This window comes from Thamnophis elegans, chromosome Z (genome assembly GCF_009769535.1).
Source record: "Thamnophis elegans isolate rThaEle1 chromosome Z, rThaEle1.pri, whole genome shotgun sequence".
In the NCBI taxonomy this organism is placed as follows: domain Eukaryota; kingdom Metazoa; phylum Chordata; class Lepidosauria; order Squamata; family Colubridae; genus Thamnophis; species Thamnophis elegans.
This window is the reverse complement of record NC_045558.1, coordinates 69,755,627-69,773,969: the sequence shown is the minus strand read 5'-3', so window position 1 is coordinate 69,773,969 and position 18,343 is coordinate 69,755,627. Positions and strand designations below refer to the sequence as shown.

At 43.5% G+C, this 18,343-nt stretch overlaps 1 protein-coding gene across 5 annotated transcripts in view; it reads left to right on the top strand.

The window, feature by feature from the left end:
- The window catches only part of ELMO1 (engulfment and cell motility 1), a 532,924-nt gene that overhangs the window by 180,040 nt on the left and 334,541 nt on the right, over positions 1–18,343 (top strand). For all 5 annotated transcript variants that reach the window (XM_032235494.1, XM_032235493.1, XM_032235495.1 and 2 more), the window contains one exon: positions 2,253–2,288. In XM_032235494.1, coding sequence (XP_032091385.1) covers positions 2,253–2,288 — 36 coding nt within the window. The remainder of the gene's footprint in view (positions 1–2,252; positions 2,289–18,343) is intronic.

Sequence of the window (18,343 nt, the reverse complement as noted above, 5' to 3'; positions counted from 1 at the left end):
AGCACTTCTGACCTTTCCTCTTCCCCTGTTTCTCTGTCTCTGTCTCTATCCCTCTCCCCTCCCCCCCATTATCCTTTTTCTCTCCTTTGAGATTGAATCTATCTAGACAGAGTTTTCCAGGAGGCCGGGTTTAGATTCTATATTAACAATTGTACAATCATATTTTATTCCCTATAAGTTGTCTTAACTGGATTTAAAAGCAAATGCACTTCTTTTTATGTAATTAGAGGTTTTGCTAGATATGCCACAAAGGTCTCATCAAAGCTTGGAAATGACTCCTGGCAAATATAAAGTTGCACATTCAGCAAGTATTAAGCTTTGTGGTGTAGAGAATTCCAAAAGGAACTGCTTTTTTTTTTTTTGTAGAAAGCCAGCTCTATAGAAAGCCACAGTTGGGTCCAAACTCTGAGCATATTGTGGTAAACAAATGCTTGAGCAAGCATTTTTTCGCTATTATTTCATAGTTTTGTATTGCCATTGCCATTGCTCTTCAATTATTTTCCCCCTTTCTATTAAAATTAGTATGAACAAAAGTTTGTGGTTGATTGTTAATGCTGCCTGAATTATTGAAAATGCTGCATTTTTATATTGTTTGAATTATGCAGCTTTTTATAAGGAATTCAATTTTCTCACAATACCATTCTGAATTTAGAATACATCTAGCCAGCTAATTTTAAAGCATCAGGCACCATTCATTATCTACAAATGACAAATGTTGTGATGTTAACTTTCGGAGCAACATGCAAAGTTATGTCTGTTCTGTTCTATCTTACTATAACTATATTGCCAAGCAAGATTGATATTCATGTTCATTAATTGAATTCATGTTATTTCTCTTGTTAACTTAAGGTGAAGTGTCAACATACAAAATAGTGAATAGATTGCTTATTCTTCCAATCTGATATAATGAGAAGTGTCATAAAAACCTGGAAGCATTTTCTAAGTTGTAAGCCGCCCTGAGTCCCCCCAGGGAAAAGGGCGGCATATAAATAAACTTTAAATCTAAATCTAAATCTAAAATAAATCTATATTTTATTTATTTATTAAATTTATTGGCTTCCCATTTCATCATAAGGTAACTCGGGAGGCTTACAGTATTAAAGGATAAACCTATACAAACCAATACACAATATGAATCTTTATAATCTTTATTGTCATTTTACTTAAATACGAATGAAATTGATTTGAATATATGAACAAAATACTATAAAAATATAAATAATCCACTCTAAAAGAAGGGACAGAGGCAGTAAGATGAGTGGCGGGAATATTTTATATTTTAGTTTGATTTTAATACTATAAGGCATTCAATATAAATGGCATAACAGCAGACACTGTTGTTAGTCAATAGTTATACACTGGGAGATGTTAGTATCAAGAGAGGGCTCTTTCAAGGAAATTCATCATTACCACCATTGTTTTTTACTGCATTGATTCCTCTGTCAACAATACTGAATAACTCAGGTCACGGTTTATCATTCATCAAAAACAACTGCCAGGCTATCCCACCTCCATATAGTGATCTACAGCTATACAGAAACAGATCATCTGAAAAGAATCCGTGCTCAACACTGTCAAGAATATCATCACATTGGAGTTTGGACTGGACAAATGTGCCACCGTTCACCATCAGCATGAGGAAAGTGAAAACTAAGGGATCCTTATGCTCAAAAATGGTCAACCCATACTTGCAGTCCCTAAAAGTCTCTCTCTTATACACACTCCTCATTATCTCATACACATACACATGCACAAACACACACACCGCTCTCCTCCTCTCTCTATCCCATACATATGGACACTTTCTCCCAAAGAATCCATTAGTTTGAAAATCCCAGCTTCATCTACTTGTGTATTACTGTAATGCCAAAAACTCATTTATTGTAGCTCTTTTTTATGGGAGCAAATAAAAAAAATCTTGATCCTGTTTTAATGGTATGTTATGATTATCCTCTGTCCGGTTGTGAAGAAATTTTTGCCCCTGATAATTCTGCTAAAAGTTTGAACATTTTCAGCACTTAAAATTCAGCATTTCAGCACCTTTTTGTTTATTTTGTTTCCCCCACAATCTTTCCCTATTTCCTCCAAGTGTAAAGTCATATTGTTATACATTTGAGTCTATTTCACTTGAATGATTGCCAAATATGTTTTACTGCTTTCATTTTATTAGACTTTATAGTAACCCTTAGCTAAATTCAAACAGACAATGTCTTTATGTTTTTCCTTACCTGAAAGTTTTTAAATTTTTGCAGACGATATCAGAAATTGCAGAAGATAATGAAGCCCTGGTAAGAATCTGATTGACTCATGACCCTGCAAACTTTCTCTTCTTTGCATGATTAATTTCAGGCCTTCCTGCTGATTTTATTTATTTAAATACCTATGTATATTTTCATCCAGTACATTTTCTGCTTCTCTTTACTGTTCTTTTAATCCTATTTGCCACAATTTTATGTGTTTCTGTTACCTTCTGTTATTTTTTTTTAATTTAGTTTTCACTGCTTATAGAATGGATACCTTATATTCCTGTGACGGTGACAAATGTTTGCTAGTGCTTTTGTTGTTACTTCGAGTGATAACTATTTATTTTATAAATCATTGTACATATTTTTTGGACTATAAGATGTTCCAGACTATAAAATGCACATTAGCTTTAGAGGAGGAAAACAAGAAAAAAAATGGCCTGTTCGTTGTGGCCTGCTTGTTGTGGCCCGTTTGCTGCCGGGGCCCATTTTCTGGTGAACAGGTGGTGGCAATAGGCAGTGATAGGTAGCATTCCCTGTCACCTAGAACAGCTGATCGGTGCCACAACACCCACCACCACTGCAATATTCACTCTATAAGACGCACAGATATTTCTATCCTCTTTTTTTGAGGAGGGGAGTGCATCTTAAAGTCCAAAAATATGGTACTTAATAGTGCATGACCATAAATCATTTTAATTTCTAGCATGTGGCAGCTGGGTGTTATGGAGGTTGAAATTCAGCACAGTTTGAAAATATCAAATCGGTGAACACTATTGTAGCATCTGTTGTTATGATTAAAATACTTTTATGTCACTTTTTTCCTGAATGAGATATTTCTATATTTAAAAGGATGTACTATGTATTTCACTTCTAGCTGTCAGTTGTAAATTGCAAGAAATTCTTGAGTTGAGATGATATGGATGTATGTAATTAATTTAAAATTATTGCAAAAGCTTAAATTTTTTTAGGCAGAGAAAACTATTTGTAATCTTATAATATTATTTGCTTAGCAAAAATTTGTTACTTTCCATTTTGTCTATGAGGTTATAATGTTGCATCTTCAAATCTCAGTTTAGATTTTTCAAGTTAGGTTATTATGTAATAATTCTAATTTATATTCCAAAAATGTTAGGCCAATGATGAATTGCAGGATATCCCTGCACTTTTTCTATGTAAACTTTACTCTTCTCTTTTGAGTCTCTTTATGTATTTTTTTGACATTGAAATATTGTTGCAGGAAATTTTCATCGCTACCTTTTTTTACCCATTGTAAAAAAAATGTTTTGAGGATTCAACAGCTCTTACTGTTTTCACCAAGATGTTCTCTCTTTTCTCTTGTAATCTAATAATAGCCCATTGTCCACATAGTTTCACATCTCTTGACCTAATGTTTGTATCTTTCCTCTCCTTATTATCTCTTATTTGTTTTCCAGAATTTTCAACTTTACTTTGAATTACTTCTTCACTCAGTTGTCCTGTAAATACTGCCCTTCGCTGTCACAATCATCAAATGTGCCGCCCACCAGTTTTTGTCTGATGACGTAGCTCACAGCAATGCTATGGCCAATGCTACTGCCAAACATGCTTCCTTAACTGCTTCTCACTGACACTCTTCCCTCCTCTGCCCTGTGGATATTCAGGACGGTCTATATAGGATGGTCTACCCCCACTTCTCCAGGCTCTCATTCTCTACCATGGGATCCCCTTGTGCATATTTGGATGGTTTTTTGCCCTCCAGAGGCTTCCTGTAAATACTTCAAAATTACTTCAAAAATCACAATTTTTGTCTTCTTTTTCAGATCTCTTTTAAATGATGCATTCATACAGGACATTATTGATGTTGTTATTAAAGTTTATAACATTCTTTCCCAATTCTTCAAATACATCTTGAAATGCCTCATATGTAATACCTTTTTGTGTGATTTCTATAGGCTTCACTTTTCTAGCCGCGTCATCAGTTACATAAGTAAAAGTAAAAGGGAGATTTCAACATTTTTATTTTTGGTTTTCTCTGGTCCTGAAATATTTTATCCATTCTGGTATTCTATAATTTTATAGTCAAATGGTTTGTTTCAGATTTCTTTCATCTTTGTTTTATAAAGTTCGTTAATCATCTTCCCACTAGAACTTTAAAAAGACTGCCTATTATTATATTTACTTAATTATTTTTAAAACAATTTAGTAAAAAACCTAAAACTTTAAATTTCACTGCATTCCTAATCCATTAAAAAAAATTTTTTAAGAAATTCTTATTAAGGTTTTTTTGCCATTGATCTTAAATTTTTTAAATTGTTTACTGTTTTTAAAAATCTGGAATAAAATGTTAATCACCATTTTTTTTTAAAAAAAAAGACAAAACCAGCTTCTGTTCGAAGATCTCTTTTAATTTTTAACTATTTGTAATTCAAATGTGCTTGAGAAAAGGATCTTTCAATGTACCTAGATTCTTCTGTGAGCTAAGTGTCTGTCTTGTGGCTCCTGACAGTTACCATATGAGTCAACCTCAAACCTATGTTCTCCTCACAAGGAGTAGCTGTCTGGGGCACAGTGGGCAATCTCTTGATCTCTCCTTTTTCTAAGAAAGCCATCAGTCCCTCCCCCCACCCCACCCCCATTGTCTGAACTCTCTAGGAGTCATCTTAGTGTATCTTTGTCTTCATCCAGAAGACCCCAATATTTTCATTGGAATCTAACATACAGATGGAAAACAGTATTGTGGAACTTTTCACCCCTTTTATTTTTGCTGGTGGGATGTTTTGAAAATGTACTATGGATGCATTTGAAACATAGCAGTTGAGGAGCTTGCCTGTTTCCACAATGTTATGCTGGGAACATCACTATTTAAAAATTTTCAAGTTCCACAAATTCTCTATAGCAGAGGTGCCAAAGTCAAGGCCCACCGGCTAAATCTGGCCCTGGGGTGCTTAGATCTGACCCACGGGGCCACCCTGGAAACAGTAAAGGACTGGCTGTAGTGCCTCTGCCAGGGAAAAGGGATCTTGGGGGCGCGCGCAAAGGCCCCCAAGCTCCCTTTTCAATGGCAGAGGGCTGCAGGAGACCATTCAGGCCACAAATGGGACCCAGGGGTGCATGTGGTCCCCTCAGCCCCATTTTCACTGACAGAGGATTGCAGGATGCCCTCCAGGTGAAAATGGGCTTGGGAGATGCATGTTCCCCCTGCACTCCGTTTTCGCTGGCAGAGGACTAGCAAAACAAACTAAAAGCAAAACAAAACAAAAGAATAAATGTTTTCACTTTTGTATTTGAGCATCCAAAAAGGGACAGGAAAAGAGAAAGGGTAAAAGGAAAGACAAAGAAAAAGAAGGGAAGATAGGAGGAGAGGAAGGAAAAAAATAGGAAAAAGGGGAAGGAAGAAGAAAGGAGAAGGAAGGAGGAATGAAAAAAAGGAAGAATGGAAGAGGGAGGGAGGAAAGAAAGCCCTGCCTTAGCACTTAGTCGCAAGCAGCCCTGCTGCCCTTTTGCCATCCCCTTTGTCTCCTCCTGCTGACCTCTCCTGATGGTCTCCCATCCTATCCACTGAGGATGCTTTGGTTACAAAGCTGGATCTCCTTGTGTGGAGGGGAGTGGCCTCCAAGTCACACACTTTGTCCTCCTGCACACACCATGAGCAACCTGGCTAAGGAGAGCAAGAACAGCAGCAAAAGCCTCAAGGTAAGTGCAGACAGGCACCCTCTTGGGGTAGCGGGACTGGGATGGGCTATGGGGTCCCGGTGCCCTGGATTTGAGGGCCAGGCTGGGCTCCTGCCCTCTGTTACCTAGGACTCTGGACAGCCTGCACTGCTGTCCGGAGATCTGTGTTGCCTGAGGGGGCTGTGAGGTTCATCTGGAGGACAAGGGTTTGGCGCGCTCCCTGATCTTGCCTTCCTCCGCTGGAGACAATGGATTTCCTCAGCCCTGCCCAGGCCATCATAGGTGCCCTCGACACGAGTGATGTCGAGCTACATGACCACCCTGGCCATGCCCACCAAGCCCCCTGATGTCAAACACAGCCGTGATGCGGCCCTCAATGAAATCAAGTTTTATATCCCTGCTCTATAGCTCTCCTCTTCAAGTAGAATTTTATCTACTAATCCTGCTATTTTTTTTTCTTTTTTGGCAAGTCTGTGGGAATAGTTCTAAACCAAGCACTGAAGCTACCCATCAAGCAAGACTTAATAGCTCTCAGCAGCAACGATATGACAACTAGATGGCAAGAAAGAATTACTGTATTCTGCATTGGGGGGGGGAACATTCTTAGAGATAAAGGTAAGGTGACCAGACGTCCCGCATTTGGCGGGACAGGCACGCTTTGTCATAATTTTCCCCGCGTCTGGGCCGTTCCCAAAAGATCCCGCTTTTTAATTTTGGCGCCTTCTTTGATCGCTCATTCCCCCACCCATCCGCTGCCTCTCGCATGGGCGGGGTAGCGTAGTGAGTGAGCGGGTGGATGGGCGGGGGAGTGAGCTCGCCTTTCCAGCCCCACTTCCGGACAAGCCGTGGGAAAGTCTCTGCCTCTCCGAAAGAGCCACGTGTATGTGTGGCCCTCGGCGGGGTCTGGAAGCAGTGCCTCTCCGCCAAAGCATCCCTCGCGCACTTCGGGGGCCAGCGGGCGAGGCGAGCACAGCAGCCGGAGACTCCTCCGCGGGACCCTTTCCGGCTCTGTCCGCTTCCCAGCCTGTCCCGGCTCTCCTGACTCCCGGGGCCGCCGCTTCTCCGAACTCACCCAGAGTAAGTGACGGGCGGCGTAGCGAGTGAGCGGGCAGATGGGGTGGCCACCACTGGCTGCACTGCAGCTGACTCGCCCTGGGCGGGCTGGGAGGCTTTGGGCATCCGGGCAGGAAGAGCCGCGAGCGGATGGTGGTGGGATCGCCGCCTGGGAACCGCCAGAAGCCTTCCTGCCCAACACCTACTCTCCCCAGACTTGTTTTGATGAGCGCGGGGTGACTTACAGTAGTTTGCACTGGCGGCGCCTGCTCAAACTATCGTCAGTTGCCCCGTGTTATAATCTGGCCACCTTAGGCAGGCAGCTTCTGCCTCGGACCAGAAAAACTGCAACAGCAGCAACATCAAACAGCCTTCGCCACTGCAAGCGCTGGGGGAGGGGGAGGGATGGCATTTACCGCCCACTTCCCGCAGGAAAGAGCATATAGGATTCCTACCAACGCTCCCCCTCCCCCCAGCGTTTTATCGCCCCAACTTTTTCCACTTCTTTTCGGCATGGGGGTTGGTGAGCCTTGGAAGGAGGAGATTGCGTCGATCCGGGGATGGGCATCGTCGGCCTGCCGCTTTTCTTTGCCACATTTTTGCAAGTCTCAGCTTTTAAGTCTGGAGATTCTCAGATGGCCCTGAGCTTTGTGTGGTACGTGCACCACTTTCGTGCATTTAAAAGAAAGTGGGGTTTCCTTCCCGGGTGTATGCCTGCCGCTGCTTTTCCCGCCTCTGTAGGGTCATCGCATGTGCGCAATGCAGCTAGGCGGGGGGAAGCTCCGCTTGGGATGGCCCGGCTATGGAGGGGCAGCGGCAGCAGCAGCAGCAGTTAGCGTAGCAACCCTTTGCTCGTAATCTTGAGGCTCCATGCGAAAGGGCCGAACGCAGAGGAAAGGAAGGCGCGTCGGGCATCCAGATCGCAGCGTGGAGAAGGAGGAGGAAGGGGAGGAAAAAGGTGAGGGTGGAGGGAAGCAGGCAGAAGCAGCCACAGCAGCAACAACCATGCTGCCTGGGGTGGGCGTGTTCGGCACCAGCCTGACCGCCTGGGTCATCATCCCACTTCTAAAGGATGAGGGCTTCGTGATCAAGGCGCTCTGGGGCCACACTCAGGAAGAGGCGGAAGAACTGGCCAAGGAGATGAGCATGCCCTTGATGAGCGGGTACACCAGGCCAAAGCAATGTGGGTAGACCGGGCTGAAGCAATGCAGGCTGGTCCCTTACATTTTCCAGGACAGCCCCATGGGCTGGATCCGACCACATTGCAGGCTGGATCTGTCCTGCAGGCCTTCTGTTTGACAATCCTGCAGTAGAGCAAAGAGATAGAATATAACTGCAACTCTCAGGGCCAAGACAACATTTTAGAAGCATTGCATATACAGGTAGTCCTCAAATTACGATGAAAATTGAGTCAAAAATTTATGTTGTAAGTGAAAAATTAGTTAAATGAATTTTGTCCCATTTTTTTACCTTTTTTGCCTGAGTTATTAAGTGAATCACTGCATTTGTTCCTTTTGTAAAATGATTGTTAAGTGAATCTGGTTTCCGCATTGACTTTGCTTGTTAGAAGATTGTAAAAGGGAATCATATGACCCCAGGGCACTGCAATAAATATGAGTCAGTTGCCAAATGTCCAAATTTTGATCATGTGATCATGGGAATGCTGCAACAGTTATAATTATGAAAAGGTCATAAATCACTTTTTTATGTTGTAATTTTGAACAGTCATTAAATAAGTAGTTGTAGATTGAAGTCTACTTATAGTCTATGATATTTTTCCAGTAGAGATGGTGGGAGGGGCTACAGTATGGTTTAGTCAAAGCCTGATTGGTCCAAAGACTGAGGGAAATTTCTTAAAGTACCCTTCCTTCCCTATTGGCTCCCAGTTTCCTCTCAGTCTGGTCCAAACACTGGTTTTTGGCTCTGTAGAGGTTTTGTATTACTTTATTATCTTCAAATTGGCTATTTCAAATTCCAAATTGCTGTGCTGCAGGCCATAGAGACCGCACTTGCTGTCTCATAAGGAGATAGGAGCCTCCCTTTGCGCCTCTCTTGCCTCTGGGCCTGAGGGGAGCACTGTCCGGTCCCTGGGTGTACAAGGGTGACAGCCTCCTTTACCAGCACAAGGGAGCAACTGCAAGTAGGAAGCCACATTGCAAACAGCCATACTGCGGCTTCAATTGGCTTAGTGGCTTGCCAAGGAGAGACGAAAAGCCACAACTTTAAACAGGCATACCGCAGCCCCAAAAGAGCCACCGCGCCTAGAACACCGCACCGTGGCTTCAAAGAAGTGAGACCGGCTTTGAAAGAAGTGCACCGCGGCCCCAAAGAACTGCTGTGGCTAGAGGACACACCGTGGCTTTCAAAGAAGCGAGCTGCGGCTCTTGGACAGAAGTGCGCGCCGTGGCTAGAAGAGACAGGCCACAGCATCTGAAGACAAGCCACGGCTTGTGAAAGGGCTGCCAGTGGCAATAGTGGGCGCAGTGCCATTAAGCGAGGCTCAGGGCCATTTTAGGCATTGGCGAAGGCTCTGGCGGCCAGTTTCTCTCCATGCACATGGAAGCGGCCATTAGCGGTCACCTCGTGAGGCTCCCACAGGCCTGCATTGCAGCCTGCAATCGAGGCCAGCAGGTCCCATGTTTGCAGTACCTTCACTCCCACCAAGGCCAGACACCAAGGTACCTGGTCTACGGTCTTCCTTCTAATTAGCGCACGGGAGTCTACTTCAGGGCCCAATCCGGAACAGGCCCCTATGGAAACCAGCAGTCAGGTGGGGGGGGCAGGACAGGCCCAGAACGGGGACAGAAGTCTCCAAACCGACCACTGAATAACGTCCCTCCTGAGCCACTGTTAGGGATGAGCTCAGAAGGCACAAAGCCTTAGAGAAACGAATTGCCAGGGTGGAGAAGCAGGCCCAGACAACTAGGCCTAACACCATCAGCAGATCTAGGTTTCCACTTTGGCCCGATTCCCTCCAGTCAGGATCTCCTCCTAGGGGCTTTAGCCCTTTATCCCCTTCTATCTCATCTGCTAGGACTCATAGACAACCCAGACAGGTAGTTTCCCCTTCTCCACCCATTTCTCCATCTAGAAGGGAGGATGACATGGATCCTTTGGAGGGTGGCTTTCAGGATTTACTGCCAGCTGCACCCCTGGCTCCTTGGGGACCCTCAGTGGTGGGGCCTTCTGAGAAAGACCTAGAAGACTTGGAGCTTCTGCTAGAGAGCATTAGGAGGCTCATCTGCCATCTCCAAGGGCATTGCGACAAGCCTATCTCAACAGGCGCGCTCATCTAAGGGGAAAGGAGATCCCGCACTTTCCCAGTATCACAGATCTCCTTCTATCTCCTATAGGCACAAGTGTACTAGAGCTGCTTCTCCCTCAGTTGTTAGCGAGGGATCTATTCTAAGGGAAGACACCCCCCCCCCCAAGATATGGGGTTTTCTGAGGATGAGGATTCCGTTCCTCCTGATCTCCCAGCCTTTCCTGGTCTCTTTTTGACTCCTGTGTTTAAAACACTACTGCATAAGGTGAAAAGAACCACTAAAATAGGAACGGGGGTCCCCCCGGTATCTCAACCTAAAGACCCTAACCTGGCCATGTTCACGAACACCAACATGGATAAAGCAGAAGTCCCTGCTTCTCCATTGTTCCTTGAGGTGGTCAAGAACCAGTGGGCCCGCCTTTCCACCTTGCCTAACCCTGGGAGCAATGACCATCGTTTTTATAATATGGAACAGGCATTCGCCCAGGTGTTCCAAATTGCCCACTGTAGATGCCCCAATCGTGGCGTTGGCCAATTCCTCCACGCTGGTCTCGGGGGATGTGGCTGATAAATTGAAGCTGGAGGACAAGTGTGCGGAACTTACGTTACACAGGAATTTTTGACATTTCCACTTGGGCAATAAAATCTGCCATGGCAGCCTCTTTCTTCAACTGCACAGCGGTCATGTTGCTCCGCCAATTGCAAGACCGCATCCCAGTCCAGGATGAGCGTCTTCACCAAGACCTCACCAAAATTATCTCTGCCATGCAGTTTTCCATGGATGCCACCCTGGATTACATTAAATTTGGGTCCCGAGCCTTGTCCACCTCGGTGACATCTAGATGGCTTCTATGGCTCCACAGTTGGCAAATGGACAATAAGTCCAAATGGAACTTAGCAGCAGCAGCGTACACGGGTTCCAATCTCTTTGGAGAATCTCTCGACCCGATTCTCATTGAGAACAAAGGTAAAAAGAAAGTCCTCCCCACAAATACTAAGAAGCAGGACGCTCGTCCGACCTACCAACTACTGTCAACAGTGGTACTTCTCATATAGGTCTGATAGGCAGAGTCAGCACCTCTTTATCAAGACAGGGGGACGTACCAAGGGCAATCCAGATGGCCATTTCATGGGGATGGTGGGTGCCCCTTCCACAAAGGGAAATAACTCCAATCCGAGTCTTCCCATTGGCGACCACCTCGCACTGTTTGTGGATCAGTGGGACCAGATAACATCAGATGCCTGGGTCAAGTCCATCGTCAGGAATGACCTTCACCTACAGAGTTCCCTTCCCCCAACACTCTTCAGAACCTTTCCCCCATCCCGGATCCGGAATGACATCGCCTGATGGATCTAGCCATACAACATCTACTGGACATTCCGGCTGGAGGGCAATTCTGCACCTGAAGCATCTCAACTCCTACCTAGTTTACAGAAGCTTCAAGATGTCCTCCCTCAGGTCCATCCTCTTGGGGATCTGGTGGGGGGATTTTCTATCATCCATTGACTTAACAGAGGCTTACCTGCACATCCTGATTCTGCCAGCCCATCGCAGGTACCTCCAGTTCTCTCACAACGGGCGACCCTTCCAATACAGGGCTCTCCTCTTCAGCCTAGCCTCAGCCCTGTGCATGTTCACAAAGATCTTGGCAGCATTGGCAGCTCACCTACGGGCCTCTCCAGTGAGACTCCAATGCTATCTAGATGACGTGCTCGTCCAGGCCCAATCACACTCACAAGCGGTCCATGATCTACACCTGACCATACAGACTTTAAAGTCCCTGGGGTTCTCTGTCAACTTCCCCAAAAGCCATCTCTTGCCTACCACGAAGATCCTCCATCTGGTGGCGCTAATGGACTCTGTTGCCAGACTGGTTCGTCCTTCCTCAGAATGACTCATCAACCTTCAGTCTCTGGAACATCAAGTTCGCACAAGTTCGTCTGCTTCCATCCTGACCTTGGCCCGCTTGTTGAGGAAAATGTTATTATGCATAGGGTTAGTTCCCTGGGCCCATCTTCACTCCCAGCCACTACAGTGGATACATTCCCTTTCAACGTCAACGCATGAGCAATTCCCTAAGGACCATTTCTCTCTCACAGGGTCTTCAACTCTCTCTTCGGTGATGGCTCTCTCCTGCGGAGATTTGAGAGCCAGATCATGTTACGATCACAATGGACATGAGCTTATACAGTTGGGGGGGCTTTGATTGACTCCAAGCTGATGCAGGATTGTTGGACATTCTCAGACCTTCGCCACAACATCAACTGGCTGGAGCTAAAAGCAGCTCACCTTGCTCTTCTACACTTCCGAGATTATGGACAGTCATGTGCTCCTCCTGACGGACAACATTTCTGCGAAGGCCCCCCGTCAGGGGGGCACCCTACTCAAAGTGCCTCTGGCTGGAGGCTCAGAAGCTCAGATCCTGGGCAGAGAATCACCTGCCATCAATAACATCAGAATACATCTCGGGCACAGCCAACCATCAGGCCGACTGGCTGAGTCAGGTGACAGTCAACCACGGCGAGTGGCAGCTGCTTCCCAAACTATTCCACAAACTCTGCCATCGCTTTGCCACACTACTGGTGGACTTGTTCGTGAGCCCGGCAAACGCTCAACTGCTTCGGTTCTTCTCCCACTTCCCTGCCGGGAACACGGAAAGGACAGATGCTCTCAGAAGCTCATGGCCCGCAGGCCTTCTTTATGGCTTTCCCCCTCTCCTGCTAATCCTGGGGATCTGAGAAAGGTAGTGATAGAGAGGGCACACATCATTCTGGTAGCTCCATATTGGCCCAGATGGCCTTGGTTTGCAGACCTTGTCCAACTGTCCATCTCCCCCGTGGAGGATTCCCCAGAAGGATATCGCCCTGTGCCAGGGGGTCCTGGTGCATCCAGAGCCCCTGGCACTTGAGCGGCACCCTCCTAAGAGCGCCTGGCACTTGAGCGGCACCTCCTAAGAGACACAAACCTGTCATTCAAGGTCATTTCGACTATTGAGAACTCCAGACGCCCGTCAATCACACGTATTTATAATGCCATGTGGTCAGCATTTGCCAAATGGCGCAGGACGTCTGACATTTTCCCCACTGACGCTTCGGTGGTTCAAGTTTTTGATTTTTTACAAAAAGGTTTGGATGACGGTCTGGCCTTGTCCTCGGTACTGGCGGGGGATGACCATTTTCCCTTATCTCAGGTTCCCCTGGTTAAGAGATTTCTCAAGGGAGCGGCTAACATCTGCCCACCCCCAGTGCATTGGTTTTCCACATGGGATCTCCCTTTAGTCCTCAGGGCTCTAACAGGGGTGCTGTTCGAACCGTTAAGGAAGGTGCACTTGATATTTTTAGCACTAAAGGTGCTAAAGAGAGAGAACATCTTGGGCACTGACTAGATGTCTGCCGCGCATTGTTTGTTTATCTCAGGCGCACGTCATCTTTCCGGCGGTTGGAGGCTCTCTTTCTCTCTTTCCAACCTAGTACCCTAGGAGCTACGGTTTCTTCTGCCACAATTGGCAGATGGTTATGGCAGACCACTTCCTCTGCTTATGAAGCCTCAGGTCAATCTCTTCCAGAAGGGATTACGGCCCACTCCACAAGGAGTGCCACCACTACGGCTACATGGGCCACAAGGGCCCCATTCGAGGATATTTGTAGAGTGGCTACTTGGTCATCTCCAACATCCTTTATGCGGCACTACCGGCTGGATCACTTCGGCAGAGGCGTCCTTTGGGCACAGGGTCCTCCAACAAGTGGCGACTTCTTCTCCCCCGGGGTCTTTATCCCTCCTTGGGACCTAGCTTGGGTACATCTCAGCTGTAGCCCCTCCTGCCATCTCCATTGGAAAAAGAACATTGGTCCTTACCTGAACGTTCATTTTTGCTAGGATGGCTGGAGGTACTACATCCTGTCCTAGTCACCTAAAGTGTAGCCATTAGGGTGGGTGAGGGGTGGTCTGTTGTTTCTTGTGTTGTGTTTTGCAGCTTTCGCCATTCAACCTCGATGAAACTGGGAGCCAATAGGGAAGGAAGGATACTTTAAGATACTTTCCCTCAGTTTTTGGACCAATCAGTCTTTGACTAAACCCAGCTGTAGCCCCTCCCGCCATCCTACCAAAAATGAACGTTCAGGTAAGGACCAATATTCTTTTTCTATAGGTGAGACTTCTTTTTACTGGCATAGTATAACAAAGATTGACACCGTGATAATGTATGAAATAGTGCTTTGTCCAAAGAAAAAAATATTGGCATCATTTATAAGAATCAATTTTGTAAATGTCAAGATCCTGTCACTGTATAACTACCTGACTTTTGCATATTGTAATTATAATTATAGTAACTTAGATTCCAGTTAAAAATAAACACTATATAAACATGTTTTATTCTCAGGTAACATTATCTGCTAATCTTTGCTGATTAATTATTTTTTCATAAACATTCTGCTACTCTGTTTCTCAGTCAATGTAAAGATTGGTAACATTCATAAAGTTTTCCTTTTTGTAAAACAATGATATATGTTTCAAAACTTGTTAGCATAATTCTTTGTTTTATCTTTGTTGTATAGGCTCACAATACAGTTTTAAGTCACTTAAACATATTTATTTAAGAAATGTATGTTCAGATGAATACTGCAGGTTTTAAAAATTAATAAAAAATAATTTGCTCTGGGTTTTCTTATATAAATTTTTCATGTTTACAGACATCTGTGAATGCTTCTATAAATAACTAAAGAGTACACACCACAATCCTTTAACTGATCTTAGAACTTGTTATATGAACAAAAATGCATTAGAGAATCATTGTTCCTGAAGGTTGTAATTAGGACACTACCCAAAATATATCAAACCAAGATGGAAAGAAGTTATGGTTATGACTAATTCTGAGAATTTTTATTTATAATTAGTGTCTATGCATTGGTTGGTTTTGTAATAGGGGAAGCTTCTGAAAATGATTGGCTAAGCAACTCTAACTTCAGATAAGAGTTACAGAGCACTTTTAGAAGCCTTTGATTCAACTTGCTCTGACCTTTGAGAAAAAATGGACCAGGATGGGTACCATTACTGAGAAGACAATAGAACAATAGAAGCAATATTTTAAAACAAAAATATATAATGTTGCAGAGTTGGATTGGCGAATAAAATTTTATGGAATACCCAAGAAAAATGAATATTCATGATCAAGTGGTACATGGAATAAGGAAAGTTGAAACTTTAATTTGAAATCTAGTCCAGCCTCTCTCAGAAATTTTAACTTTAAACTAGCCAGTAGGGAGTTTCAAAGGCATGAGTGGTAAAACAAATGATAAAAACATTAAAAAAAAAGGATTTCAATGAAAATGGATTAAAGAAAACCATGAGTCATTAGTATGAAAGAAATAAATTGAATTTTTAATTCAATTCATTTTCAGTCATGAAATCCAGAAATAATCATTTCACTTTTTTCATTTTTAGCAAAAAGTTGTGATTATTGTAATAGTCAGAATATAACTACATGGGCTTCCGGTGGTGACGTCATTGTGCTTAGAGCGGGCTCTCCTAACCCCTAACTCTAACCTCTTCGTTTGGGGCTCTTTTTTTGGAGCACTGCTGATCCCGAAGAGATCAGCAGATCAAAGGGGATACTCTAGATGCTGGGATGATAAGGCAAATCCCCTGCGGATAGGAGAAACCCCCTAAACGGGCAAAGAAATATCCTACCTTTTGGTTAGGACCTTAGCAATGGCGGCCGCATAGAAGGAAGAACAGACATAGAAGCAGTTGGAATCGGATGCTTGTTATTATTGCTGACAATCCAGAGATGAGAGCAACACGAAACTGGCAGAGAGGGTGAGCTGGAAGAAGTAGTAGCCGGGAGAGAGGCTGTTTTTACAGAACAATTTTGCCAAGAAGGAGCGGAGCAGAGACGCTGTGTTAGAGCGGACAGGAAGAGACAGCCGGAAGAGCCTAAAGATCAGCCACAGTAAGAACGAAAACCCGACATGGACTTCGGAAGATAAAATTTGGAAGAGTTGGAAGCTTCAAAGAAGTGACTGCTTAATAGGCGGGTTGGTAAATGGAGTTCCCTTTTTTTTTCTGATCACCAGTCCTTCTGCTGCTGTGTTGAACTTTTAAGTTGATATTTATCTGACTAGGAGCTTGGAACAGTGCCAGAGACAATAAATAGAGATCTGTCTGGAAATAGACTTTTGCTTCATGGATATTAACAGTGACACTAAGGAGAGAGTGACACCTAGTGGACTGTAAATTTGAATGGTGAAGCTTGTCATAAGAAAACATAGAGAGACTAATTATTAGAATTGAATACTTGTATAACTGATAAAATTGAGAAACATTTATTGATATAAGATAAGAGTGTGATATATAAATTTATAATATATATTAATCAAATTAATTAAATAGAACACTACATAGGAATGTTTAAGTATTGAAAGGTGATATCAAGGAATGTTAATAGTTGAATTGTTGCTGAATATTGGATTATACAATTATTTATATTATTGATATTACTGATAAAGAATAAACAAGGTAAAAGTTATAGCCAATTGTGGGCAAGGACAAATAGGGGGTTAAAAATGGCAACCTCAGTAAAATTAGGGGAAAAGACCATACCCAATGTGAGTTCTGCAACACCCCCCTCCTCAAATCAAAAGTCAACCAAGAGTGTGTGGGGGTTGGAGAAAGCTGAAAAGATGGCAGAATCAGTGGGACCAGCACCAATGACGCAGAACATGCAATCGATGCTCCAATTGATACAGGAGACTTTGGCAAAAAGCCAAGAAGAGTCAAGGAAGAATCATAAAGAATTAAAAAATGAAATGGGAGAATTGAAAGGAACTATCAAGAATGTAGATGATAAAGTCGAAAAGATACAGAATGCCTTAGCAATCAATGAACAGAAAATTCAATGTATGGAAGAAAAAATACAACATTCACATCAGAAGATGGGAAAGATGGAAATAGAATATAGAAAACTTAATAAGGAATTAGAATTATCAATAATCTGACTTGAAAACGAAAAAGCGGCATTCTACCTAAGATTTCAAAACATACCGGAAGAGAAGGAGGAATAACTGAAAGAAAAAATGATTAATACCTTCACTGAATTTCTGCAAAAAAAAAGAACAGGAAGTGAGAGGGAATATTGATGAGGCTTACAGGGTGAATACTAACTATGCAAGAAGAAATAGACTCACGAGAGAAGTGCATGTAAGATTCGCTAAGAAAACTGCCAGAGATGAAGTGTACAAAAAAACTAGAGAAAAGATGATTATACTACAGGAAAAAGAGCTGACCAGGCTTAAACAGATCCAACAGCCCAATTAAAAACGTAGGCAATACCAATTTTTAACAAACGAGTTAAATAAAAATAGAATAATGTATAGATGGTTGGTACCAGAAGGGGTTCTGGTATCTTGGCAAGGAAAAAGATATAAGATAGAGAATTTAGAAGAAGCACACAAATTCTATGAAGAACACTGCAATAGGGAAGGAGAACAAGGAAGCAAAGAGGAACTAGAATGCAGAGGTCAAGAGGAAGAAACATTAGAAGACAGTGGAAGAAGCAGGAGAGAAGAACAGAGGCAAGAAAGAGAGAGAGCAGAGAAGGAAGGCGCGAGAGGGAAAAATCAGATACAAATTAGAAGTAAAAGAAACAATCTCAGCTAAAGATGGATCAATAAATATCAATTATGTCGATAAACTTGAATGGACTGGACGCACTAGAAAAAAAAGAGCCCAAAACAAGGGGGTCATGATTGGTGAAATCAAATTAGGATGATAGCTGGCATATAGACTGTAGAATGATAGAGAAAAAAGGAAATGATATGGGGAAAAAATGGACTTGTGGAAATAATATCCTCAAGAAAACATAAACTGGATTTGAAAAAGACACCTATAACAATAGAAAAAGAAAGGAAGGGAAGAGGGAAGGAAAAAGGGGAGGAAGGAAGTAGGGAATGGAGGGACGAAGGAAAGGAAAGAAGTGGAGGGTGGAAGAGAGAGAGAGAGAAGGAGAGATAGTAGGAGAGGAAGAAGAAATGTGGAGGAGAGGTAGGGGAAGAAGAAAGAAGCAAGGAGAGGTGGGTGAAAGGGAGAGAAAGAGAAGGAGAGGAGGGAGGAAGAGAGAAAAAGAGAAGGAGA